The 25,701-nt window shown below is 49.0% G+C and overlaps 14 protein-coding genes across 14 annotated transcripts; 6 read left to right on the top strand and 8 right to left on the bottom strand.

The window, feature by feature from the left end:
- Nucleotides 1–48: 48 nt before the first annotated feature.
- On the bottom strand, nt 49–1,061 carry dph5 (diphthine synthase; the record flags this gene model as incomplete). The annotated part of the gene is made up of 3 exons (XM_056891442.1): nt 49–646; nt 705–829; nt 927–1,061. The coding sequence occupies 3 exons, from the start codon at nt 1,059–1,061 to the stop codon at nt 49–51; spliced, it is 858 nt and encodes a 285-aa protein (XP_056756437.1).
- A 462-nt stretch (nt 1,062–1,523) lies between these two features.
- Nucleotides 1,524–1,761, bottom strand: N7537_000383 (uncharacterized protein; the record flags this gene model as incomplete). The annotated part of the gene is made up of 2 exons (XM_056891441.1): nt 1,524–1,668; nt 1,706–1,761. 2 exons carry the CDS (start codon nt 1,759–1,761, stop codon nt 1,524–1,526), a joined length of 201 nt encoding a protein of 66 aa, XP_056756436.1.
- Nucleotides 1,762–2,755: 994 nt separating this feature from the next.
- On the top strand, nt 2,756–3,891 carry N7537_000382 (transcriptional regulator SPT3; the record flags this gene model as incomplete). Its single annotated transcript, XM_056891440.1, has 3 exons — nt 2,756–2,953; nt 3,006–3,833; nt 3,886–3,891. The coding sequence occupies 3 exons, from the start codon at nt 2,756–2,758 to the stop codon at nt 3,889–3,891; spliced, it is 1,032 nt and encodes a 343-aa protein (XP_056756435.1).
- A 333-nt stretch (nt 3,892–4,224) lies between these two features.
- N7537_000381 (uncharacterized protein) lies at nt 4,225–5,724 on the bottom strand (the record flags this gene model as incomplete). The annotated part of the gene is made up of 5 exons (XM_056891439.1): nt 4,225–4,541; nt 4,619–5,073; nt 5,143–5,266; nt 5,315–5,444; nt 5,494–5,724. 5 exons carry the CDS (start codon nt 5,722–5,724, stop codon nt 4,225–4,227), a joined length of 1,257 nt encoding a protein of 418 aa, XP_056756434.1.
- Nucleotides 5,725–6,285: 561 nt separating this feature from the next.
- Nucleotides 6,286–6,744, top strand: N7537_000380 (uncharacterized protein; the record flags this gene model as incomplete). Its single annotated transcript, XM_056891438.1, has 2 exons — nt 6,286–6,330; nt 6,424–6,744. 2 exons carry the CDS (start codon nt 6,286–6,288, stop codon nt 6,742–6,744), a joined length of 366 nt encoding a protein of 121 aa, XP_056756433.1.
- Nucleotides 6,745–7,200: 456 nt separating this feature from the next.
- N7537_000379 (blue light-inducible protein Bli-3) lies at nt 7,201–7,963 on the bottom strand (the record flags this gene model as incomplete). Its single annotated transcript, XM_056891437.1, has 3 exons — nt 7,201–7,223; nt 7,292–7,700; nt 7,757–7,963. 3 exons carry the CDS (start codon nt 7,961–7,963, stop codon nt 7,201–7,203), a joined length of 639 nt encoding a protein of 212 aa, XP_056756432.1.
- A 743-nt stretch (nt 7,964–8,706) lies between these two features.
- N7537_000378 (uncharacterized protein) lies at nt 8,707–9,186 on the bottom strand (the record flags this gene model as incomplete). The annotated part of the gene is made up of 1 exon (XM_056891436.1): nt 8,707–9,186. One exon carries the CDS (start codon nt 9,184–9,186, stop codon nt 8,707–8,709), a length of 480 nt encoding a protein of 159 aa, XP_056756431.1.
- A 398-nt stretch (nt 9,187–9,584) lies between these two features.
- N7537_000377 (U4/U6-U5 snRNP complex subunit SNU23) lies at nt 9,585–10,226 on the top strand (the record flags this gene model as incomplete). Its single annotated transcript, XM_056891435.1, has 1 exon — nt 9,585–10,226. The coding sequence occupies one exon, from the start codon at nt 9,585–9,587 to the stop codon at nt 10,224–10,226; it is 642 nt and encodes a 213-aa protein (XP_056756430.1).
- Nucleotides 10,227–10,437: 211 nt separating this feature from the next.
- Nucleotides 10,438–13,188, bottom strand: N7537_000376 (baculoviral IAP repeat-containing protein; the record flags this gene model as incomplete). The annotated part of the gene is made up of 4 exons (XM_056891434.1): nt 10,438–12,475; nt 12,527–12,636; nt 12,689–12,985; nt 13,051–13,188. The coding sequence occupies 4 exons, from the start codon at nt 13,186–13,188 to the stop codon at nt 10,438–10,440; spliced, it is 2,583 nt and encodes an 860-aa protein (XP_056756429.1).
- Nucleotides 13,189–13,535: 347 nt separating this feature from the next.
- On the top strand, nt 13,536–15,160 carry N7537_000375 (phosphatidate cytidylyltransferase; the record flags this gene model as incomplete). Its single annotated transcript, XM_056891433.1, has 2 exons — nt 13,536–13,550; nt 13,604–15,160. The coding sequence occupies 2 exons, from the start codon at nt 13,536–13,538 to the stop codon at nt 15,158–15,160; spliced, it is 1,572 nt and encodes a 523-aa protein (XP_056756428.1).
- A 1,774-nt stretch (nt 15,161–16,934) lies between these two features.
- On the bottom strand, nt 16,935–17,774 carry N7537_000374 (DUF1115 domain protein; the record flags this gene model as incomplete). Its single annotated transcript, XM_056891432.1, has 1 exon — nt 16,935–17,774. One exon carries the CDS (start codon nt 17,772–17,774, stop codon nt 16,935–16,937), a length of 840 nt encoding a protein of 279 aa, XP_056756427.1.
- An 856-nt stretch (nt 17,775–18,630) lies between these two features.
- N7537_000373 (histidinol-phosphate transaminase) lies at nt 18,631–20,099 on the top strand (the record flags this gene model as incomplete). The annotated part of the gene is made up of 3 exons (XM_056891431.1): nt 18,631–18,765; nt 18,816–18,986; nt 19,052–20,099. Exons 1-3 carry the CDS (start codon nt 18,683–18,685, stop codon nt 20,097–20,099), a joined length of 1,302 nt encoding a protein of 433 aa, XP_056756426.1. The 5' UTR covers nt 18,631–18,682.
- An 848-nt stretch (nt 20,100–20,947) lies between these two features.
- N7537_000372 (putative integral membrane protein Pth11-like) lies at nt 20,948–22,635 on the top strand (the record flags this gene model as incomplete). The annotated part of the gene is made up of 2 exons (XM_056891430.1): nt 20,948–21,318; nt 21,375–22,635. The coding sequence occupies 2 exons, from the start codon at nt 20,948–20,950 to the stop codon at nt 22,633–22,635; spliced, it is 1,632 nt and encodes a 543-aa protein (XP_056756425.1).
- A 1,543-nt stretch (nt 22,636–24,178) lies between these two features.
- Nucleotides 24,179–24,609, bottom strand: N7537_000371 (uncharacterized protein; the record flags this gene model as incomplete). The annotated part of the gene is made up of 2 exons (XM_056891429.1): nt 24,179–24,535; nt 24,592–24,609. 2 exons carry the CDS (start codon nt 24,607–24,609, stop codon nt 24,179–24,181), a joined length of 375 nt encoding a protein of 124 aa, XP_056756424.1.
- Nucleotides 24,610–25,701: the final 1,092 nt, after the last annotated feature.

Here is a 25,701-nt window from a genome sequence, read left to right as displayed (position 1 = left end):
TCATGTATTTTAATCTTGAAATCATATCTCTTCGCAAAAATTCAACTCTCACAAGCTAGCCCCATATCCCTTGACATAGCTCGCATCGAAAGTCTCCTTATTGACCGCATATTCGCGAATATAGTCCCTCTCAAGATCATGTGTCCTCCGGCCAAGAAGAACAAGACTGTGCAACGGCGCGCCCATCTCAACAGTAGCCAATTCCTTGAGCGTACCAGAAACAAGCTGCTGGTTAGCAGCGCCAACACGCGCCGCACCAACAGCCAAGCTATCCGGCCCATAGACACCCTCCTGTCGCTCCTCCTCAGTCTCAAGCATCTGTGCCGCACACTGCGCAACAGTCATGTAACGCGGGGGCTCGAAAATGCGACGTCCGCGCGCCATGTTCTCCAGCGATTGCTCCTTGACCTTAATATCGAGCAGGACTAGTGTGTGTAGGCCGGTCTGAACGTTCTCGCGCACACGGTCGTAGTACGAAGACGGCTTCCAGGTCTCAGTGAAGAAAACCATGCTGACTGTTTGTCCAAAGTTGTACAGCTGCAGTCCGGTGCAGCCGATTCCGGACATGATGGAGGCGTTAGGGACGACTTTGGTCTCGATGCCAAGTTCGCGCGCGCGGAGGACAAGGTCGGTATGCGTTGTTGCGCTGTTGGTGGTATGGTGTTAACTATGGATTTTATAGGGAAACTGGACGAAGATCGTACCCGAATGGATCTCCCACTACTAGGAATACAATATCAGCTTTGTCGCCGCCGGCGAGGATATCATCGCTGCCGGTCTCGACTAGTTCACGGTCTGCTTCAATGACGGGGCGGCCATAGAACGCTTCCTACTGGTATTATGTTCAATCAGTCCATCTGCGCAAAACATATGCAATATTCAATTGAGATATGGGATTGGTAATAATAACTTCGAACCCAACTCACCAGTTTTTCCTTATCGACAAGAAGAATACTCGTGTATGCCTCTAGATAGACTCTCTCGGCCCGCTTCACGATCTCCAGACCGCGGACGGTGATATCCGTCTCATCAGCGAGACCAAGTCCAACTAGGTGGAGCATATTGGCTGTAGGAACTCAGGTTATGTAATTGAGTAAAATACAATGAATCTCACGGCCCAACAAACAGTTCGAAAAAAAGAACTGCGTGCCCCGCGATACCGGCAGAATACTCCGCCACCGCCGGATCAAAAAGTATCCGGCTATCGCTTATCTCCCCCAGATCGGCCTGTGCTTCGAACGACCAGAGCTTCATCCTCCTTGCGCCATCTTCTCTCACTTTGCCCCGAATCAATTCAACACGGCTTAGTCCCACCGGGTGAATACCAGTGGAAGCCTCATCCCGATCGTTAAAGACGTTCCCCCTGGTAGGGTTACCGCCATCTATCATGAGCTCCGATCGGAATCCGAAGTATCGGCAGGAGATACAACAGGTGAGTTCCTCTCTGATCTCTGGTTCATTTTGCTTGAGGTTCTTGGTCTCTTGATCTTTCTGGCTCTTGGATGTTCAATTTTATCGTCCGATCAGGCCTCCGAAGGTCTCTGAACATATTGCGACTTGTCGGCGGGCTTTGCGAACTTGTCGGCGGGCTTTGCGACACAACATATTGCGCGGCGCAAACACATTGTCTCGGTGGATAGGGCCACAACCCCCTCCACTTCCCTCGTCCTACGGGAGGAAGTAATCCTAGGAAGCTTGAAACTACCTTTCAGGGTATGAAGCATGATATCCACGGACGGCCTGGCTGGGCTTGCGACACATCATTTGCTTTCGAATGTACTCATTTGCTGGAGTAACGCTATGTCATTCTTGTCATCTTCGATTTTTCATAACGAATGTCCGTATTGGGCACAAACAACTATGTTAATGTCGTGTCATGGTCCACCCGGGCTGCATTCTTTGGTTGTTAGGATGCACACACATCTTGACGTCAAGGGGAAAAAATACGACAATACTCAAAATGCCTGGATCCTCTCTGCAATTTTGTCCTGCCAATGTCTCAGCTTTGGCGTTAGATCAGTGAGGGATACTGTTTTGAAGAACGAGGACGATGTCGAAGTTCCTAAGGTTAGGAGCAATTGGCAAGACGGTCCTCCCTTCTCTTCTCTGATATTTGCGGGAATCAGGAGTGAGCTTCTTATCGATATCGACTTTGTGAGGGCTGCCACTTAGCCTATCGTTTTGCCGAGGTGTTTTGATATCTCACTTATATCACTTGTTCTTCACCTTCACCTCCTCTCGCCAACTGTCAGCCTTCGCATATCATTTACTGCCTTGCTTCCTTTTCGATCGTCTTCTCTTGTCAATGCCTTTGTCAAACCCATCTACAAGCGCTCTCACGCATCCCTTGACATTCGATCCATCCGCTATATTGAACACTTTCTCTGTGTGCTCATTCATCATTCATGTCTTTTCCCAACGTGAACGCCAGATCAATCGTTGAGCTCTGGATGGAGCTTCGGGATGAATTTTGCACGAAGCCAGGAAGAATCTATGCTAAGGGATCCTGATGGGACCTTGACTGATCCTTATATGTCCTTGGATGATTGTATCATTACCTCTCCCGTGAATGCTCCTTGTATAGTTTCAAACTCGGGCTTGGATTCACCTGACGATATTTCCGTTCATTCTGTTGAAGACGTCTCTGTTTGCAAATCAAGATGGTCTATCGGTAGACCCCGTGTCAGACTTCTTCGTCATGGGACGGTACTGTCATGAGCATTACACCCATATCTTCAACTCGTTCACTTGCCAGATGGACAGTGCCGCAATCAGCTCCCAACCCCATGCCGGGAGCCAGAAAGATCATGAGATGGAGAAAGAAGACATATTTGGATGCTCCTTTACTAACGACATTCTTAAGATGATGTTTGTCTCCGGAGAGACAGCAGAGCCGTCCCCTGAGACTACCACTTTGATTGAAGAGATTACCCGACAACAAGTGATAGAAATTGTGGGTACTAGTAATTCTGCCTTGAAAGCTCTCGTCACTAACGATCAACTAGCTTACCCGCAGCACCGCATTGGCAACCCGCCGTGGAGTTCGCTCGATCTCTACTGACGACCTAATTTTCCTGATTCGCCACGATAAGGCTAAGGTATCCCGTCTGCGAACCTTCCTGTCCTGGAAGGATGTCCGCAAGAATGTCAAGGATTCCGACGACAAGGGTGGTGGTGACGCCGCCGACTTTGCTGCCGCTGACGATGCAGCTGGTGTTGTTGCAGGCCCCGCAGACGTGGCCCCCAAGCCCAAGAACAAGCGCGCCAAGGTCGGACTTGCGTGGGATGTCAACAGTTTCTACTCCGTCCAGGTCCCCGAGCGTGAAGATGAAGAGGATGAAGAAGAAGAGGAGCAGAACTACGCAACCCTCCAGCGTCTTGCCGCCGCCGATGAACGCACCCGCCACATGACACGGGAGGAGTATGTATTCTGGTCCGAGTGTCGTCAGGCTTCCTTCACCTACCGCAAGAGCAAGCGATTCCGCGAGTGGGCAGGCTTCGGCATCGTGACCGAATCCAAGCCAAACGATGACATTGTTGACATCCTCGGATTCCTTACCTTCGAGATCGTCCAGACTCTGACGGAGGAGGCACTCAAAGTCAAGGAGCGCGAAGACAACGAGAAGCACCGTCGCGGAGGTGCCGAAGCCGGTGAGAACATGAAAAAGCGGAAGCGCGAGACTGGCCTGTTCGACCCACCCGAGGAGGGGCGCACTCCCATTGAGCCACGACACGTTCGTGAGGCCTATCGCAAGCTGCAGGCTACTCCCCAAAAGGCCAAAGCTATGCTGTTGCACAATGGCCGTGTTCCTTGCCGTTTCCCTCTTGCTTTGGTGAGTTTATATACATTTTGACTGTATGTTCTTATGCTAACAATGCCACCAGATTTAACTGTTCGCTAACTTCGGCGTCGATTCTAAATTGACGCCCCTTCATGAATTACGCGCATGGCAGCGGGAGTTTGCGGACGATACCCAATTTTATCTTGTTTGTAATTTCACCTTTTTTAATTTCATGCCTGAACAGTCCAACATTGTACCTCTGCTTGTACATTCCTCTACACTGTGATCGCCTAATTATTTGTCCGACCATTTCGTAAATTGTAAGTAATGCAGTAAAAAGGAAGCAGTGACAAATTGAAAGAGAGTCGTCGACTACGGGAAATAACCAGGTGATAGAGGTATTCTGAGACTACATCTGAATCACACTCATTGACTTTGAAGTTTAGACCAGCGTACACTCAATCACACTTTCTACCCCCTTTCCACCGTCCCACACTTTGACAACCTTCAAACCCGCCCTCCTCTCAATCAAGTCATACCACGCTGCGCTAGTCCGCTCTTCAGCAGAGAATAGGGTTAACATGATCATATCGAGCCCCGTAGTCTCCCAATGTGCACCGATGTTCGGCATAACGTTCTCATTGAGCAATAGTCTGCTGTACCCAGGCTTCATAGCCTCTTTCACTCGCGTAAGTACTATTTCACACACATCATCCGACCAGTTATGTAGGGTTGAATGTATATAATAGGCACGGGCACCTGGGGATAGTATTAGTAACACCATTTCGAAATTAATATAGACTGGGTTGGAACGGGAAAGGGCTCTGCGCTCAGACCTTTGACGGGTTGTTCATCATGGAAGTCATAACCCATTCGAATGATAGCCGGATCTAGATCCTTGATCTGGTCAAGCATCATAGGTAAATCTTGAAGGATCAAATTTCCGGGGGCGTTCGGATAGCGACTCTGGAATCTCTCCAGGTCATGGCCCATGTTGCCGCCTATGTCCACCAGGAATGGTGCATCTGGGCTAGAATCGGCACCGTCAATAAGCCTCTCCTCCACAGGATAGACACTAGGGTCCATCCAGAGTGGGCGACCCAGGTTGTAACCACCAAGGTAATCATTCAGGTGATCTCCATAACCTAAATCCCGCACCCAAGGAAATATGTTCTTGTCGGTACCATATGCATACATTAGAGATGTATCCCAGGGATCTGTCGGATTCACCCAACCCCGTTTACGGGAAAACTCGTGGAATTTCAAGGTGCCTGCACCAGTGGACGTGGTACTGAATAGCAAGAGGTATCAGTGTCTCTGTTACCTTACGGGTTTGACTTACGGTCGAATGAGTACTTACAGACCGAGATACCCATGCCCAATCTGAGGAAGGCTCAGCGCCTTGGTATAGTTTGTGGGCTGGTACTCATCTTCCCTAACTTCCATGAGAAGTCCCATAGCACTCACATGCCGCATCAAACGACCTAGAAAACAGTTAGCTAGGGCTTTGGAATGGGTTATGTGAATCCCACTGAGAAGTTGGGGGTCGACCCCAAGGCTCGCGGCCAAATCGGTAACATTCTGGGGTTGGTCGCCATTCCGAGCCATCAACACCCATAATCCCGAGTCCACGCCAAACCCTATAGCCCCGATTGCACCCATCTATCTGATCAGTCATTCCGTTCAGTTAATGGGACTACAGAGCATATACCTGTCCCCAACAGTGGTCAACCATCGTCTCCCGAGGTGTCTCTATAGCTCTAGCTAAAGCTCGACACTTGATTAACAAATCCTTGCGGTCCTCCTCAGTTCCAGTAGCTAGACTCTTAACACCCTTGGTAACCTCCTCCAGCAAGCCAGGGATTAGGTCAGCATTGTTTGGACGCGTGGCGATAAAAAGGTCAACAGGAACCGAAGTATTCTTTGGGTTCCTGGCTGCCATACTGATGAATATGGAAGCTAAAACTGGCAAGACGTGTCGTGGAAAGAAAAAAGAATGAATAGGTGTGCTCATGAGACATACAATATATTCGGAAATGCGTTTTGGATGATGGAACCGACAGCGTATTTAGTCCCGAATCATGCTGGTAAATCTTGTTACACTCCCTGAGTAGTGCAACTAGGAAGAATCTCCAGGACTGTGTGAGTAAGTGTTAGCTCAGCAGTACGTCATCCTAGAAAGTACATGTAGTCATGGACAAACAATGAATCAATTGACATATGCAATATCGAGAGTTATAGAAAACAATCGACAAAGACCTTAAAGTCCAAGCTACGAAATGTGTTCGATTTGCGGTTCTGGATTGATATTGTCATCATTGTTCCACCGCAACCCTCGTGACACCCATGAAAGAAGTCAAAGCATCAGGGCATAGGGATGGCGGCTTGTTTTCAGTGCACTCATCGCATATCATATCCAAACCTTCGAAGATTTAGCGTTGTGTAATGTAATAGCTAGACCGGGAAATACGAAGTCTTAGAGGCCGCCAATGTTGGCTCAACGATGGAGCTGTTACTCCTCGCCATAGGTCTCCCTTGCATGAGTTTCGTATATGTTACAGGTGGTCAGCCTTGGGACTCCCACGAAGAGCCGGATGTTGCAGAGGAGCTCTCAGCAGACAACGCAATCGCCTATAGCTAGACCAAGTTTGTCGCTGAGGCTGTAGTCAAGCGCGCGACACAACGCAGCCGATTCAAAACCAATTGGCTCACTGTTTTCAACCAAGGATGGGTCATTGGAACACCAACCGAGGGCCTTTCAAACCCGGATGACTATATCTGGCGGCTGGCGGCGACGTGCATTGACATAGGAGAGTACAACGCTGCTGAGGTGGAGGGGTGGCTTTCCATATCCGACGTCACAGCCACAGCTACAGTGATTATTGACGCAGTACTGGGCAAAGAAATGAAGAAAGTGAGCGGGAAAGAGCCAGAGGATGGCATGGCATGGAGGGATTTCTAGGCCATTCTCGGAACCCTAGGTTGTAGGCTTCAGGCTAAGGGCACGTCAGACTGGCTGGCTCTTGTACGTGCCGATATTGAAGTTGCAAGGGAGAGACATCGCCTGTGGCCATTAGCACACATGATTACGGTGTTGCAGAGCGATGAGCGAATGGTGGGAAGCTCGCGGCAGAAGCGTGGTAACATGCCGTTGCGATTGAGAGATGCTGTAAAAAGGAGCGCTGAGTTTCTTGTCATAGTCGGCTTTTTACCTACGCCTTCAGACCAGACCCAAGAGACGATATAGAGTGGGCACAAGGGACCAATTCGGAGCTAAAATGTCAAGCAAAAAGATCATTGGGGAGGTAGGATATTTAATATTCAAATTCATTTGTCTTCATTTCCGCTCAGAGTGTTATATACCTCCTTAAAAACAGGGTGTTCTTGTTTCGAGTTTCCTTTTGGAAATACTTAATACTTATTCCTGATGCGTCCGGCGCCCTAAAGAGACTAATTAGAATTTCTGCTGCACATATCCAAAAGATAAAAAAAAATAGAAAAAGACTTACACTCAGCCAATTCCGTCAAACTCAGCTCCCGAATGCCATTGACATGAGGAACGTTGCCCTGCACAGCACCCTTAACAGTTTCATAGGCACGGCCAATCACGCCCTTGTGCGCAACAACATGTGTGGCCAACTTGGCCTCGAGCTTAATAACGCCAATGCGGGGGTCGGATGGTCCGCCATCATGCACGCCATCGCTCATATCGCCAAGCCATGCCTTGAGTGCAGGTGAGTAGTACTTCTTCACGATGGCGGGATCACCAATCACTGATGCAGTGCCTGAGATGGAGGCCCAGGCTCCGCTGATGGGGTCCAGGAAGGACATGTTTGTTTCTTTGGGGTGCACGGTGAGATCCATTGTTTTGCCGGAGAAGAGGTTTGTGTGGAAGATGAGGTCAACGCCGCCGTTCTCCTATTTGGGGGGATTGATTAGCATGTTCTTTTCGTTTATTGTGGCTATACTCATACTGTCGCGGCTAATGCCATGCATCGCGAGGCCAGAAAGTCGCCCTCTGACTGTTTGGTTGTTAACATGCCAAATTTAACTTGGTTGATAAATTCAACCAGCTCTTCGATCTTCTGAGGGAGAGGCGGGTCTTCGAAGTTCTGGGTCTTGTAGGGATCTACGGGGTGATTGCCCGTTTTGGTGTTGATATTGGCATCTGTAGTAGACATTTTTGTTTAATGCTTAAGTAATGAAAGGATATAGCAAAGTAGAGAGTCTGAGAAAGATGGAGCAATGAGAAGCTATATAGGAAATATGTATACACGGTCGTCAATGTGACGTCACCGATAAGATCAGGATTAGGGCTAGAGATGAGGTCAAGTTCAAGTTCACTGCATCACTGCATCCAGAAAGCTGGTAATCTGTGAAGATCAGGTCTTCACAGGCCTGACTCTCTGGTAATGTGTCTCGACATGGATGCATTTCCGTCGGGGTGCATTTGGATTCTCCGCATAACCTCCATTACATCATGCCTATGCAAAATGAAACACCGTTGTGTACAGTACAACATGAAGAGCCTTTTGTGAGCGTGATTGTTAGGTCGCAATTCGAGTAATCCCTCATGGCGACGAGGTCCTCATTCCACTCATTAGGACATGCTAGTTCAACTTCATGGTTGGCCATAAAGGGCGAAATATGTCGGCATTTGTTGATTGACTTCCGAGCTCAGCCAACCTGGCATGAGACATGGCTGAAAGTTCGAGTTATAGCTCAATTAATAGCTGTATAATTTCTTCTTAATCTGCTATCGAGGTATCATGTTCTGGCGAGTTCAATCAGCAGGGTCTTCAAACCACACGCAAGCCAACACGAGACAATGCCTCACCTCTGGGAAAAATGCCACAAAAAGTTCAGCAAAACAGCCACAATGCCAATCATAAGGGCTATTCGGCACGGCATTAGCCAATCTCTATCAAATGCGGAGAAAATAGAACCGAAGAGTGAACAAACCTTCATGCCCCCAGCTCTCCATCACCTTGACGGCTCTCCTTTTCCCCTGTGTCCTCATTCTAAACCAACCGGGCATTAAATCCGGTCGGCATGTCTGGCCATTAACAATTAGACAGCCACCCTTAATCCGCGGACACTCAAGATGCCACCGACGGCGCTCCATAATGCGGCAGACTCGCCCCTTGCAAAATGACTCGTCCGTTCTGAACGAGCACTTCTCCATGGGGCATTCGAGTTTATGCTCAAAACGTTCGATGAGCCAGTCAACCTTCAGGCGCACTCCTGTGAAGACTATTGAGTAGAAGTGACGGCTGCTGTGTTTTAGAGCAAGGGCATCTGGGTAGGAAAGGTAGGTGCTTATTTGGATGTGGAGTTCCGAGGGGAGGGTCATTAGATTGGCGTTGGTGGATTGAGAACGGGAGAGGAACTGGAGTGACTCCATGTTTTTAGACTTGTTTTCAGAGGCTGTTGCTCGTAGCTCAATTGTGTACATTCGACGTGAGGGTGGTGTTGTTCATCTTATACGAGCGGATCGAAAACTGTTGCCTGAAATCGCAGCCACAGACGCTAATTTCTAGCTGGAGCTATTTATCCAATTCAATCATCAAGTGTTGGATTGATCCAAAACAGCTGCCTATTTTCAGCGTCCTAGAAGCCATGTATACATGATTGAAGGCACGGGTTGGGCGTGGAACCTGAGCTTGGAACCTTGGAAATTAGTACCGATTACGTAATCTTCAATATCGGCCTCAGCCTGGGAAGCTTCAACTTTTAAAGATCGCCACGCACCAACCGCCCATTACATCTCCCCAAAACAAAACCTCAATATCAGCCACAAATATGTCAAATCCAAACGCCTACGGCACCCCGGTGTCGGACACGGCCTTCCGCAAAACCTGGGACCGTGAAGAATATGCCAAAAAAGCGGCCGACGCTGAAGCAAAGCGCAAAGCCGAAGGCAAAGCCCGTTACGAAGCGAAACTACTGGGCAAGAAATACCATGCGCCAGTCGACTACAGCATGCTCGAGGATACCACGGCCCGCAACCAGCGCCTGGACGTCGCGTCCATGGTGGGCAAGACCATGATTGTGCCCTCAGGCTCGGGAATGGGAAAGCGCGGCCTTGGTGCCGGATTTTACTGCAAGGATTGTGATCTTACCTACAAGGATAACCTGCAGCTTGTGGAGCACTTGAACAGCAAACAACATTTGATTGCGACCGGTCAGAGTGGCGAGGTGAAAAGGGCGAATGTTGAGGACGTGCGCTTGCGGTTGAGGATGCTTTCGCATCGGAAGCGACAGAGGGACGAGGAAGAGCGCAAGGCTTGGCAGCTTGATCTGGGGGTACGGCTTAAGGAGAGGGAGGAGATTGATGCTAAGGAGAGGGAGGAGAAGAGGCGCAAGCGCAATGAGAAGAGGAAGAAGGACAAGGTTAAGAAGGAGGATGATAGCTGGGAGGGCCGGTTGGGAATCATTTCTTGAGTTTTGTTCTCGGGGTGCGCGTTCTATTATTGATACCCATGGTGTTTTGGCATATATTTCAGGCTTTTTTTTTATGATCATGTTCTTCATGTGCAAAAATGGCACTTCCGAAATTCAAATTGCGAGCTTAAAATCTAACAAGGGTTGTCCAACACCTAGCATAACGCCTAACATGCAAATCATATCATCCGAAAACATAGTGACTGTTGATTCAGTCGATGCACTCGATGGCTTCGAGTCGCTGCATTGCTCGGCCACCTTCCTTCTCGAATTGGCCAACAAGTCGCTCGCATTCTCTCTTCAGCCGTTCTTCACCATTCTTTGCGTTCCACACGATCCATTCTTGGACCGTCATCTTCTTCTCTGGGCTGGTCAAGCCAGCTTTAACGCCTTTGAAAAGTTCAGATAAATCTGCATTTTCCTTGTCGCTAGCCTCTCCAAACAGCACTTCATCAATATCCACCGGTGTCCATGGCTGGCCGGAAGATCCAAATCCACCATTGGCGTTGCGTTTGGATGGCGATGGGGTGCTAACTGCCAGAGGGGCTCGGAACTCGGGATGCTTCGGTGTTGATTGAACAGGTGGACGGGATGCTGAGGGCCGCGACGATGGAGGCCGGTTTTCGGCATCTGATGACTGGGGTGATAGCGAGGGAGTGTTTTGGTGAACGGCCGGAAGTGGTGAAACTGCCCGGTTAGAGCGTTTTGAATTCCGCCGAGAGTCATGCACTTCGTGAGGGGAGGCCTGGCTTTGGACTAGGTTCTCTGCAAGGTGCTCTTCGTGGGGAATATCGCTATACCGTTTGGCAGTCTTCGGCGGTAGACTAGGCGTCTTCCGATGAGATTGTGGCTCGGGAGACATCTCTTGTGGAGGGGGAGAAGGCTCCTGGGGAGGGTTGACCATCTCGAGTTGGTCAGGCAAATCATCTGTAGTATCGAATTCATCATCATGTTCCTCAACCGACGGCTCAACACGATATTCTTCGACTGTGGGTTCAAGAACAGGCGCTGGCTCTGCCTTTTTCTCAGATTTCTTAGACTTTTTCTCTTTGGTTGATGTAGCATCCTTCTTTTTGGAACTCTTCTTAGATTCAGCCTTGGCCATTGGTTCTTCAGGCTCCGACGCATGCTCCGGCTCCTTGTTGACAATCTCGACAGAAATGGAGTCATGACGCTCGGAATCATCCCGAACATCGCGAGCCCTAGGTCCTGAAGATTCTCGCGGCTCTGGCGACTGTGCTTTTATCATCTCTTCAGTCTTAGTCTTCTTTGTCCCCTTTTTCTTAGATGCTTTTGCCACCTTGGTTTTTGGGGCTGGTGGCTCAGGTGCCTCCGGTTCATTATCAACCGGTTGCACGTGAGAATCTAGACGGTTCTCATGATCACTAACATCCTCTACTTGATCATGGATGGTCGGCTCGGGGGTTTTAGCCACAGCCTTGGACTTTTTGCTCGATTTTGTCTTCTTCGATGCCTGTGGCTCAGGCTCGATCTCAGGCTCGGTTGGGGCAGGCTTAGGGATATCTGCTTCCAGGCCTGCTTCAATTTCCGCTTCGATCTCCGAGTCACGAGGGGCTCGCGCCTTTGACGGGGCTTTTAATGCAACAGGCACATCGGAGACCTTGCGGGCCTTGGACGTTCCCTTTTTAGTGGGTTTGCGACCTCTGCTAGTTTCTTCTCCCGAAGCAGTGTCATTCACTGGCTCTGCGTCGGCCATGGCAGAGTCACTATGTTCGTAATTGTAGTTGCGGGCGATGCTGCTGCTGCGTGTTTTTGTAGCGCGTCTCTTCGCCGGGGGTTCTGCTGTTGGCTGCGATTGGTCTCTCTCCTGTGTGGCATATGGTTTTGAGTCATCCTTGATATCCTCACTGGCCCTCTTCTTCCCTCTGCCTGCACGTTTGGGTTTGATCGGCTCCGGTTGAGCGGCTTCTTCAATGTCGGCTTCAACTTGGCTTTCCACCTCCGCTGATTCTTCCTTCTTAGCCTTGGTCCCCTTTGATTTGCTCTTGGGTGCCTTCTTTGTAGATTTTGATTTTGTAGTAGCTTGGGACATGATGCTCTGGTCCATGGAATCATCCATTTCCATATCGAGCGTTTCGGATATAACTGGATCAACAGATTGGCTTGAAAGGCGGGAGGAAGCCTTGGAAACCCGAGGTTTTTTGGCACGAGTGGTTTTGCTCTTCTTTCCTGGAGGTTGGGCGAAGACAAAAAAAGAACAATCTGAGGAGCGGCGGTAGTGTTCGTCACTGAGGGGAAGTTAGCAACCATCTAACTAGGAAGGAGCGACGAATACCCACAATGGGTCATCCTTGGGTTCCCAGCCATCCAAAGACAACTTGCAATAGACACAGCTGGCTAGGTCATTACTCTCGTCTGTAGGGCAGAAATACCATCCGCCTTCGACCATCTATCGTCCTTGTAAGCCAAAATAAGATGAATACGGCCAGGTCGCTCCTTACCTTCTCGGACTGGCATACCCAGCCCTTTTTCCCGTCATGAGGCCATGCCGTACCAAATGTTGACAGTCTCGCTTGTGTAATCCTGTCGCCCGTAGGGTCTTCAATCGAGGCGGGGTTGGAGCTGCTCTGTTGGAGGTCCATCATTATGGCCCATCCGCAGTCGGGAGCATGTTTGAGATGCTCTGTGATGGGGTTGTCGTCCTCCTCCCAGCCATCCAATGCCCGGTGGCACTCGAAACATGTTGTGTTGTCGGGATTTGTCTCGTATGGTTTGTAGTAGAATCCAGCGTATGCTAACTATAATCCCGTTAAGTCAATCACCTTGAAATAAGCGTATGTAATCCCTCTAAGAAATGACATACCTCAGCTGGTGAAGGTCGCTGGTGCGGCCATGTAATCGCTTTGGGTGTTTTTGTGCCGGAAGATCTGCGTTTCTCCGGCTTCAGCACTATATCGAAGCTGGCCAGACGGGCCGCAAAGGTATCCATTTCAGAGCCCATGGCGAGGAATCAGGGCAATTAGAGGCAGTCGGTAATGATTCCCGACATGTAAAGGGACCTTTTGTGGAGGGAGTAGGCGAATATTGTCGAAAGTGTCGTTGTTGTTGATCCTCCGCGTCTGTTTACTTTTGGTTGTTATGCATCTCGACACGCGTCCACGTGACCATTACTCAGCACCCGAATTAGAAGCGGAGGAGGACGGAGTACGTCAGAGCCGGAAATGTTGACGGAGAACTCGAATTCACTTCACTTCACTTCGATTCACTCATTTGCTTTCTATGCGGGCCCTTTGACTTGACTCGATCACTGCGCTACGCGCCCCGATTCCTTTTGTCTCAACCCCAATCATGCCGGGAGTAACAGTATGTCAGATCCCCCACTGTACCCGATGATGTCGCTACAACTTCTCTACTAGATGGTTGCTTCTCGAGGAGTTAACCCCAGCTCTCTCTGGCCCTCTCGCACCCTTCTCTCGTCTCCGCGTGTTTTTCCTTCTTCAGCTCGTTTTCTGTCATTCAATTGTCGTTCGATTACTCCCTACAATGGCCGACCCTCGGCAAATAACAGCGCTTCGACGTCGCGTTTGCTATGCAAGGTGGCCACCAATAAGCCATCCTCTTCCTCATTCTCGACATCTTCATCCTCGCTGTTACCCGACAATTGGGACGAAAACCCAGACTTGTCAATTACGAATTTCTCGGAACTTCCATCTAAGGACTTTGGAGTCAACCAGCACATGATCATAAACCAAGATTTCAAGGAGGCGTTGCGAATGATCCTTTGGCAGTTCAAAGCACCTATTCGATACGCATTTGCCTATGGATCGGGTGTGTTTCCCCAGAATGGCAGCGGAGCTCCGTCCAGCTCATTGCACCCCTCGGCACCCACAGCGATTCAAAATATGCAAAAGGGCTCTGGGAAGATGATTGACTTCATTTTCGGAGTGTCATACTCCCAACATTGGCATGATATCAATCTAAACCAACATCGTGATCATTATTCTGGATTGGGTTCGCTGGGGTCGTACACGGTCTCTCAAGTACAGGACCGCTTCGGCGCTGGTGTCTACTTCCATCCTTATATCACCGTGAACGGGACAATGATCAAATACGGTGTGGTGAACCTGGATACGTTATGCCAGGACCTCACCCAGTGGGACACCATGTATCTCGCTGGTCGTTTGCAAAAGCCCGTCAAGATCTTGCGGGACCACCCGAAGGTGCGATTGGCCAACCAGATGAACCTGTTGTCTGCTCTGCGAGTCGCACTGTTGTTACTGCCAGAAAGATTCAGTGAGTTCGAGTTATATAGCACAATCGCAGGTATGAGTTATATGGGAGATCTACGCATGGCCCTCCCCGCCGAGGACCCCAGCAAGGTGCGAAATATTGTTTCCGGGCAAATGGCGCACTTCCGCCGTCTCTACGCACCACTCATCGAAAATCTGCCCAACGTCACTTTCCGGGACCCCCGCTGCAGCAACGAGGACTGGATCGATGACCCCAACGCGATCTTAGCCATGGCCCAAGATATGGATCCGGTGATGCGTGGTAACATGGTTCGTCGTCTGCCTGAATCTTTCCGACAAAAGTTGTACTTCCAGTACCAGTCTCGCTTTGGGATCCCTCGAGCCGATTTCAATAAGATGGTTCAGGAGAGCAAGGATTCGGACAAAGTTCTTCGCCGGCCTCAAGGCGGTTCGTTTGAGCGACGGATTGCCGGGGATGATCACCTTCAGGAGGAGGTAGCCAAGTCCATTGAGAAGACAATCCGCTGGCCAAGTACTGTCCAAACGATCAAGGCACCGTTCACAGCAGGCCTTGGTAAGAGTTGGACTTACATCATGGAAAAACGTGATAAGCACAAGAAATCTCAGATGGCAGCCGCCTCAGCCCTTGAGTCCGCCCCTGGCGCGAAGAAGCCCACCCAAGAACCGAAGCCATTAGAGCCAAAGGAGACAAAGAAAGAATAGGCGACTCCAATGTATTTTTGACGAATAGCCCTAGGTTGCAGGCATCTAGCATGTGGAGGCGTTGTGGAATTTTGCGACCCATGTATCAAAATCATCAATGATGTATCTGATATCTGTGCATCAGCAGGAAATGTTTATCGGGCCCAATACATACATACGGACTACATAGAGCCTTTCATCTGTTGAATAAACTATACAGAATCAATTAGATTTTTGTTCGCCTCTCCTTTTACTTTAATGCAATATTATATACTCCGTACCAAGTGTGCCTACTGTATGTCTTTGATTTCCTTCAGGTCTTGGCTTTCCCTTGCCGTTTTAGTGCTCACCTCTTGCTGCTTTTTACTCACTAGCTTGTGGATTGCTATGAATGTCAAACGAATATGTTTTCTACAATCAACGACCTTATCCATTTACGAGGTAGTAAGTGATTTGCTCATAATGTGAATCATTTCAAGCTTCGAGGGAGTCTTGACGGGGCGATGGAAAACCACCGAGGTATATATATATTTGAAACTGGGTCAGAGGTATAGCTCGATATAATGTGAAAAACAAAGTTGCATTTGGAGCAAGTTTATACACTTTTTCGTCCGCAAATCGTGCAGAGTAGGTGAAAAAACACCTCAACGACCTTGTCAAATTCAGCCAAATAAGCCCGAATAAGAAGCCTAGTAACTATCATTCCCATGCTAGTAGAACCATGAAATTTGCCAAGCCGAATCTCCGCTGAGATGCAGCGCGTCTCCCATGTACAAATCGAGGCGTGCGTCCATTTCAACAGTCGGGATAGGATCATGTTCACCAGGAACAGTGTTTGTGTGTTTCGGAGGCAGATTTGGCATTTAGATAGACTGCGAATTGAGGGGAGGATTTGCTGGGGTTGGATTAGGAGGGTGCCGAGGGCTTGGGCGTGTTCTGTTGTCGAGTATGTCGCTTGCAAAGTGCATAGATGGTGGCTTAGTGTTGAGAAGCAGGCGCATGGGCTTTGAGATATACACGATTGAGTTGCGAGGGAGGGTCCGGTGGTAATTGGTATGGTAAACCCGAAGGGGAACGATTCGTTGGATTGGGGTGATGGGCATGCAAATGTCTTCAACGGCAATGGTTTGTAGGATATGGAGCTCGCGTTTTGGGGATCTTCTCTCGATCGCATATTCATGGGATCTGATACTCGATTACTATGTTCGGTTTCCGGTTCTAGTTATTGGCACCACCTTTGAGCCATTCATGCTGGTTTTGCATGCGCTCTGCTTCTTCTACGTTGCGGGGTAGAAAATACCTTCCTGTGGCTTCTGCTTTTTCTTCAGGAGACATTTCGTCACAATCAAGTGTTATAATTTGGATGATTTATCGATTTATTCGAAGTTTGAAAACAATTACTATGAACCAATAGGGTTTTCTTGCACATATATAGTCCTAGCTTACAAGGTTCGATCTTAGAGTGTATAGAGTGAAGGCAAAAGACAAAACACAAGTAACCATACATAGCGGACACATATCGGACATTAAGTGCTATAGGAAAGGAATATTGATTCGTTTGTCTCAACCCTTAGTCGGCGAGTATCACGGGGGACCTTGGGGTGGCAGCGATAATGTTGCTCCGCTATTGGCCCCACCTGGTAGAAATATGGTGCGTATAGCTACCTATGTTGTATGTACATGTATCCATCATCGAATGAAACAGAGAGACTGGCTTGATATACCCTTGAGGTTGGAAGAAAACCCACGTGCAGCTATCAAGTAGACATGCAGAATGCAGGGCGGAGTATATGACCTAGAATATAACTTTTTCAAATGCTTCTTGCAGTCCTCTACTCCCTAACCAGGCCTCCAGCGCTTGCATATCACCTCGATTGGCCCGCTGACCACCTCGCTCTCCCAGCGAGTCCGTAATTTCCTCCATCCCCGAAAACACTCTCTCAACACCCTCTGTCTCCCGGAACCTCTCGCTGACTTTTTTCTGATGACTAGGGATATCACCCCAGGAATGTGTCTTAATGAAACTCATATAAGAATCGATATCAGACGATGCACCCTCAAGACACAATACGCCCGGTTTTCCCGCCAGCACAAAGCCCGTCAGAGCATATCCCGGTGCAAGGTTGACCATGTCATCCCTCTTTTTACGGGTTGACAGAGACGGAAAATAGAACCAGACTCGGACAGTTGGCCCTCTATCTGTATTTTCTAGAGTCACAGTCTGGGACTGCTTGCTTTCAAGAAAGCGGTTGGCTTCTGCTTGGATGTATTCGAATGCCTCTAAAGCATCATCGCCTTGCGGTATTGAGGCAGTAAGTCCAGCAACTTCGGCTCTGGACATCCACTCTGGTTGTCGAAGCGAATAGCCCAATGATGGTGATTGGTCAAGTGTCTCTGGATTATCACATTGTAGCGGCACAGAAATGTTGACTTGTATTGTTCTGTCTCCGTCTGCAATTGGTAGACAGACGGTAAGAGAGATACTTGAAGGGATTTTAGGAGGTGAGGAGGTCGGATTTTCGCACCAGTCGCGGAGTCTCTCGACACATTGCGTTGTGGACTCGGGGATTTCCAGCTCGCCCGGAGACGGGAACATCGCCATTAGGAGGTCAATCGTGGACAATTGGGCCTCCATGATGTCTGCCGGTAAAATTGATGCTTCATCCAAGGCCATATTGTTCACTGCAGACGCGGAAGTCACCAATATCGAAATTTGTCATAAAACCGAGTGTAGTGTGATTTTTGAGCTGATCAAATCAGAAATTTGTAGAATAAGCAATTGTGGCTCTAGCTTGTAGGTGTTGAGATGAAGGTGGTAGAAGGGGCACAATGATATAGAATTGGACAGTTGATTTCGTGAGCACATCTGTTTTGAGGTCACCAAGGTTATCTCGAAACTATGTATCTATACTCGAAGCCTTTGCACTCAGGGCCGACCTCGGGCGCTGGGGCAAACAAATATTATGTAATCACTCATCAGATCCACCCGTGGAGGGCTGCATACATACTGAAGTGGATAATCTGAGATTTGACAGACTAAAAAGACTTTGGAAAGACATGACAAGACGGTATAAGCTACTTGGAGTAGACTTTTGAGAAAGTTACTCACCTACCTATTTCGGTAGGCATGATGTTCTTTCCAGCGATGTAATTAGGCTTTGGGCTAACCTGCGCCGAGGACTTCTCTATGTATAACGATTGAATTATGTGGGGCCATTGCAATGAGTTTTAGCGATAGTTGAACAAATGCATCTAAAGAGAATATGTATACGAAGATGTCTTACTATGTGATGTTAGATACGCGTTTCCTACCCTGCGTTGCGTTCTCGCCAATTCTTTAGGCCACGGTGAGTTAGAAGAGTCATAATTTCAAGCTTTGATAAGAAATTTACTGAGATAGTACTCGCGTTAACCGACTTATAGGAATGATATGTGAATGTGGAATATATAGATCGGCATTTTGAGTCATAGAGTGCCGATAAAATCCCCCACCTGGGCTCCCCACCAACCTTGGAACTTCAACATCTCACATTCTTCACCACAATGGCTTCAAAATCTCCCTTTAATTTGGCTACATGCGCCCGTCCCAATATCCTGGCACTGCAGCCTTACCGATGTGCCAGAGAGTATGTGCTGCCCTTTCCGAATCACCGGTATCGGCGAGCTAATGAGTCAGTGACTACAAAGATGATGGGACGAACGTCCTCCTCGACGCTAACGAGAATGCCTTTGGTCCTGGTCTTGCCCTGAACAGCGAGGGGGCATTGCAATCCTCCCCGACCGGCAATGCCACGGGAGCCTCCAAGCCGGAGATTGACTTCCTCGGTCTGAACCGCTACCCTGATCCGTGAGTGGAATTCTACCGTCGCATCTCATCCAGACCAATTTGAACCAACAATGCGTGTCTTCCAGTCACCAGATTGAGCTGAAGCAGCTCTTCTGCAACCTCCGCAATACCCACCACCACACCCCGAAGACCCTCCTCCCCGAGCACATGTTCTGCGGCGTTGGCTCTGACGAAGCCATTGACGCGCTCCTACGCTGCTTCTGCGTCCCCGGCAAGGACAAGATCCTCACATGTCCCCCGACCTACGGAATGTACAGCGTCAGCGCGCAGGTAAACGACCTCGAGATCGTCAAGGTCCCCCTCGACGCTACGAACGGGTTCCACCTACAAGCCGATAAAGTCAATGAGGCCCTATCAGCCGACCCATCAATCAAGCTCGCCTACATCTGCTCGCCGGGCAACCCGACCGCGAATCTGATCCGTAAAGAGGACATCCGCAAGGTCCTCGAGCACCCAACATGGAACGGCATCGTGGTGGTCGACGAGGCATATATCGACTTTGCACCCGAAGGCTCTAGTCTGGCAGAGTGGGTGACCGAGTGGCCCAACCTAGTCGTCATGCAGACACTCAGCAAGGCATTCGGTCTGGCGGGTATCCGTCTCGGGGTGGCCTACGCCAGCGTGGAAGTCGCACGTCTACTAAACAGCCTCAAGGCCCCTTATAACATTTCCAGCCCTACAAGCGCGCTCGCCTCCGCAGCACTCACCGCACCCAATATGGCAGTGATGCACAGCTTCCGTTCGCAGATCATCGCGCAACGCGACCGTTTGCTCACGGAGCTACCGACGATCCCCGGTGTGGGGCAATTCCTTGGCGGTAGCGATGCGAACTTTTTGCTCGTGCAGATTCTGGACGCCGAGGGTCGACCGAGTAACGTGACTGCGCTTGCAGCTTACGAAGCTATGGCGGAGAAGCGCGGTGTGGTCGTCCGCTTCCGTGGGAAAGAACTTGGGTGTGAGGGCTGTCTCCGTATCACTGTCGGTACGGAGGCGGAAGTCACTAAATTCCTCCGGGAGTTACAGATTGTGTTGAGTGGGCTTCGTGCTGGGTCTGGAATTGAGTCGCTTCGTGAGGAGAAATGGGAAGACTCGGCGGCAGCTGTGGTTGGATGAGGGTTGCGCGATTAATCATTTTGGATATCATAAGGTTTGGCGAGATAAACATTGTCCGTCGGAGGTACGGAGTAGATAATCTTGGAACCTGGGAATCTTGGAATCATTGGCATTGGGGGCTAAAATCCGATATCAAGATATCAAGATATCAATATATCAATATATCAATAGAAAAAACTGTCCACTCGCTTATCTTATTTCCATTTTGGATATCTCCGATTCATGGATCTATACCCAAGTGGATAGTGGATATCCGATGCAGGTTTTATCTTGAAAGAAGTAAAAGTCCACGTGTACATGGTAAACCCTGACATGGTAAACCCTTGCCCGTTCCCCTCCGTTCCGAACAGGGTATATATAGCATGTAGGCATGTAGGAACCCTTATTGGAGGGAATATTATACGAAGGATGTTGTACAATGTCATAAAGTTCTTGACCGTTATTTCTTTGTTTCAATTGTATGATTCACCGCACAGATCTGTGAAAAGGTGAGACGTTTAAAAGTATGAATCTCCCCGAATCTCTTCCAGATTAGCCAGTCGAATGTCACTGGCTGTGTTTATATAGGAGGCTTGGCTTATCTAGTCATCCTTGAACTTATTTCCCCTCTCCCGTCTACCAAGGAGATTTTAAACATTTGAACCTTTTTATTAATTTCCCCCTATCTCTTCCGATTCATTACAAGATGACATTATCTTGTCATTCTCATCTGTCAAGATCGTCTTCATTTTGGTCTCCGCAATCCGCCCCATAACCCTTAGCTAAAATATCCCCACACTTTCCCACGTGTGAGCAATGTAAAAGCACTGTGAATCGCTTTCTGCGCGTCTGCTGTTTTTACTGGCATCATGGCCTCCATGGCCTCCATGGCCATGTCGCTAGTCCCGCGTGGTATTTATCAAGAGACACCACCAGCTTTCCAGAACAGAGCCCAGATCAATCCGACGCTTATGATGAGCTGGTGGGCTACTATCTTCTCATTGGTTATAATCGTCGTGCGACTATGTGGTCGTTATATTCGCGTTGAACGCTTTTTCGCCGAGGACAAAGTCATGATGATCGCTGTCATTCCCCTGGTGATCCGCATGGTCCTTGTGCATTTCGTTCTCGTCTTGGGAACCAACAATACCACCACCACAGGCTTGACGGAGAAGGAGATATCAAACAGAGAACTAGGCAGCAAGCTAGTTCTTGCGGCCCGTATCTTCTACGCCATCTTGTAAGAACGCACCCATTGGAGCTGCTAGTTCAAAAGTGACTCACAAACAACTATAGCATCTGGACCGCCAAAGTGACCGTATGCGAATTCCTAAAGCGAGTCACAGGGCTCACCTGGCGCCGATCAACAACCTTCTTCCTCCGCTTCATCTCCTTCTTCCTCGTCTCAACCCTAGTGGCCGTGGTCATCGCAACCCTAGCCGAATGCCAGCCCTTCGACCACTACTGGCAGGTCACCCCAGACCCAGGCCCAACCTGCCGTAGCGGCTACGTCAACCTAATAACAATGGGCACCTGCGACGCGATAACCGACCTCCTCCTCGTCGCTATCCCTGTGCCCATAATCCTCATGGTGCAAATGCCTCTCAAGCGCCGTATCGCCCTCGCATCCCTCTTCTGCCTATCCCTGATATTAGTCGCCATAACCTCCTACCGCGTCCCCTCCGTAATCGAACACAGAGGCTCCCAACCATACCGCTCCCTCCTCGCCTCCTTGGAAATCCTCGCCGCAACGGCAGTCTCAAACATCCTAGTAATAGGCTCCTTCGTCCGAGACCGCGGCGTCAAGAAACTGAAATACAAGCGCGCCCAAGGCTCAGCCTCCGTCACAGAAAGCATGGATAAATCCTTCGTCCGCAGAAACACAGTCATGCAACACCAATGGGGCTCAGACTCGGAACTAGCAGACGGTCTCGGCATCCGTCTAGATCCAGATATATACAAACTCCCCAGTACCTCGGATGGAACTCGTGTTCCAATGTCAAGACCACTACCAACATCCCCATCGGCTCAAATGCCATTATCAGTCGCAAAAACTGGAACCCTTGATCCAACATGGTCGTTCACAACACCCCGTCGCTCAGACGACGATCGCTCGGCGACAGATAGTCTCGGACCGAAAGTCATGCCGCGCGAGTACCTGCGCACAAATGAGTCCCCGCGCGAGATCTCGCCGACGCCGGAGATGTCGCGTCGGGTGTCGTTCTCGGATGTTGGCGGTTTATTGATAAGAGCGTTGCCGGATTCTGGGTTGGATCATGTGCGTGCCCAGACTACCTTGTCCTCGCCTGTGGAGCCTATGCAGCGTCGCAGAGGCGCCGGGAGTAGGGCCTTTTTGGAGGATTTAGGAATCTTTGGGCTGTCCAGAGCTTCACATCCGCTTCGGTCCACGCTTCCTGGTCCTGAGGATCTGCCATTTCCGGTGTCGGCTTTTGATGGGCCTCGTTTGATTTCGATGTCGGGGTCTTCAGATTTGGCGGTCGATGCTGATGTTGAGCTTCATGATGTTGGTGGGTTGTTATCGCGACATGAGCATTGACACTTAACACTAATGATGTTGATGCGATGTGATGTGATATGACATGATGTGATGGCTCTCTTTCTTTTTCCTTTTTCCTTTCTTGGATATTTTGGGTCGAGGCTTGTTGTCTCCTGTACATGGAATATTTGGCTGGAGTCTCTTGTTTTGGTTTGAGACTATGTACACATCTTGAATTCCCGTATACCTTCTTCTTTGTTCACTACGTCCTGTTCTCTGTCCTTTGTTTTATTCCCCCTTATGCGATTGTTAGCGTTGGCGTTGTGGAGATGTTGCCTCTCGAGGTCTTTTGAACACTTCCAATGGCTCGGGCATGACTGGCACTCTTTCTATTTGGAGCCTTGCTAATAATGTACACCTACATAACTACTATCTACATATATACTACTATCTATGACAAGCTACCAGAGACCATTAGACAGCTCAAGCACCAGATCCAAAGTTGCGAAAAGCACCTCACTCGTGACACTTATACAGCTTCACTGAACCACTACATCTCCCCCAAAAGTCCCGGAATAACTCCCGAAAGCCGAAGTCAAGGCTGACCAAGTCGCCTAAGCCACGCAAGCCGCGAAGAAGGCAGACGAAGCGGCTTTCGGACGGAACACAGACAACAGAATACACAAGGACGAAGCCACCTATACAGACCGAGATAAGAACGGACTCGTCAACGACGTATACAAATAGTCGTACATATTGCCCCCACTGAGCTTTTTAATATTGAAATGCCATTACCTCGACTAATGCGGAGCTTGGCTCGTAAATTTGAGACCCTGAACTTTGATTTCGACTTCAACTTGCTTCACTTTCCTCTGTACCGCGATCGAGTGGGAATTTTTTCTATTTGAGCCTACCTGTGCCCTCTAAGCTGGATCTCGAGGATGAGATCTTTCGTTAGGGGTGGCCGCCCCTCTTTTAGTTTAGTACGCAGGTAGTTGAATGAAGCATCTTACTCCATACCATAGCTTGGACCAGTAAGTAAAGAATATTCTATAGAGAGTTCTAGTTACAACGTTGTAACGATGGACTACTAGTATGCTTCTGCCTTGCGATTAAAATGGGCATGGATTTCCTTCCGAGTTGTATCCACTCAATCCATAAAACTTCTGCCTACAATTATCTTCGGACTGCACTGTAATGTATGTATAGCGATTGAAAAGGATGAATTGGGTAGAACATCATGAACCGACTCGAGGAAGAGTAAACAAGTAGTGTAAAAAAATAAAGATGTAGTACAATTGAGGTCCAACTCCAGGACCCAAGAACGCCGTGTCCTGTGTTGCGCCAGTGATAAGTAATAAAAGTCAAGGATATATGCGAAGGAAGCGGAAAAAATAACCAATCCCCGAGCCAAAAAGCCAATCCTAGGAAACGCGGAAACGCAGTAACGCCAGCCTCTATCTCTCGATATTCTCAAGAGTGTAGCGCATACACGGCATAGCGACTCAACAAGCCACCCCAACACCAACCAAACCTAAAACCAAAAGTAGCGTAGTAGCGTAGTCGCGTAGTCGCGTATCAGAAACCAAGACCAAAAGCAGGTCTAGAACAAGATGTCCAAACAGCAGCAACAAGCCATCGCAGCCATGATACCTGCACAGATACCACCACCACCGGAGCCAGAGCGCCCGCGGTCATTGGCATAGTAACCCTGCTGCTGTTGAGGGGGGTAGCCCTGGCCCTGCTGCGGCGGGTAATACATCGGCTGCTGGCCCTGGGGGTAATAGCCCTGCTGGTATTGCTGGGGTTGGCCATAGCCTTGCTGGGGTGGGTAGTAGCCCTGCTGTTGAGGCTGGCCGCCGCCGTAGTAGTCGTTTGCGGCGCCAGGGCTTTGGCCTTGTTGTTGGTAGTAGGGGCCTGCGTCGTGGGTCTGGGCCGGGTAGGAGGGTGGTGGGCTTGTCTGGAAGAAATTAGTATTTTGGTATTTGGGGTTTGCGATTGATTGTTGGTACTTACGGGCTTGTTATAAGACATGGTGAGAATTGAAGGTGGAGTTCTCGGGTGATGTTAGACTTAGTGCTGATTTGGGGAGATTGCGCTGTGAGTGTGGATATGGGGGCTATTTCTCTGTCGGACTGTGAACTCGAAACCGGCGCAACAGAAAGGAGAGAGAGGTGCAGATGGAAATCAAGAATGAGGAAGCGCCGGAATCGAGAGAGAGAGAGTTGCAGTGGCGCAGTTCGGGGCTTAGTCAACCTTTTTCCAGGGTTTTCCGAGGTCCAAGATTTTATACTTACGCGGCCTCATTTTTACTCTTCTTAGCAGACGGTAAGCCGGATTCCAGATATGGCTGCCTTTTCGGTTCTCTTTTCCTCTTTTCTTCTCATTCGCCTTCGAACTAGGCTGATACATCTAGTTACAGCCGAAATTTCCTATACTGTAAATTAAGCTCTTCCTGTCAGCGGACTTCGGCCTCTACATGTTACATACTATTTAGGTCCTACGCTATATATGATGCTTGTTTCAGGGTTTCAAGTGGAGCTACTAAAACATAAATAGTGAAAATCAAGTGAGGTACTCCGTACCTATGCCCAGATGACTGTGTTAGATTACTACACAGTTTATAATTGGCAAATTGTTACTTTTGCGTACCTATTTAGCCTTCAAGCCAAACATGACTCTAAAGAGTGGGACCACAGCCTTAAGAAATACTGTTCCCTTTCTTACCAGTACAGCTATATATGCACGTAAGGAAACAGTAACCATCCATGGATGATCTACAACTTCCTCGCCCAAACTCGAAATGACAGCCATTCATAGATTGGATTCATCTAGGCATACAAAGACACGGCCATTATGTAAAATCACAGGCAAACCCCCCGTTGCAATCCCCCAAAGGAGAAACTTCGCGCCTATACGCCATGCTGCCCATAATACAAGGGGGAGACCAAAAACTTTTTTTGTGTTTGTTGAATGTGAGTCGATGAGTAAAAAAAAAAATAACTCCCAAGTGTCCACTTCTGTCTGGCATCAGCTGCTCTTTCTCGACTGCCAATTGGGTATTTCCTGCAGATCTGCGTAGTATGGAAAGCGGTCATATCGGGGACAGTGAAGTGGACTTGATGC

This window comes from Penicillium hordei, assembly GCF_028827395.1.
Source record: "Penicillium hordei strain IBT 12815 chromosome Unknown utg000001l_segment0_segment0, whole genome shotgun sequence".
NCBI lineage: Eukaryota > Fungi > Ascomycota > Eurotiomycetes > Eurotiales > Aspergillaceae > Penicillium > Penicillium hordei.
Note: the sequence above shows the minus strand (reverse complement) of the source record. Positions and strands in the feature narration are given on the sequence as shown.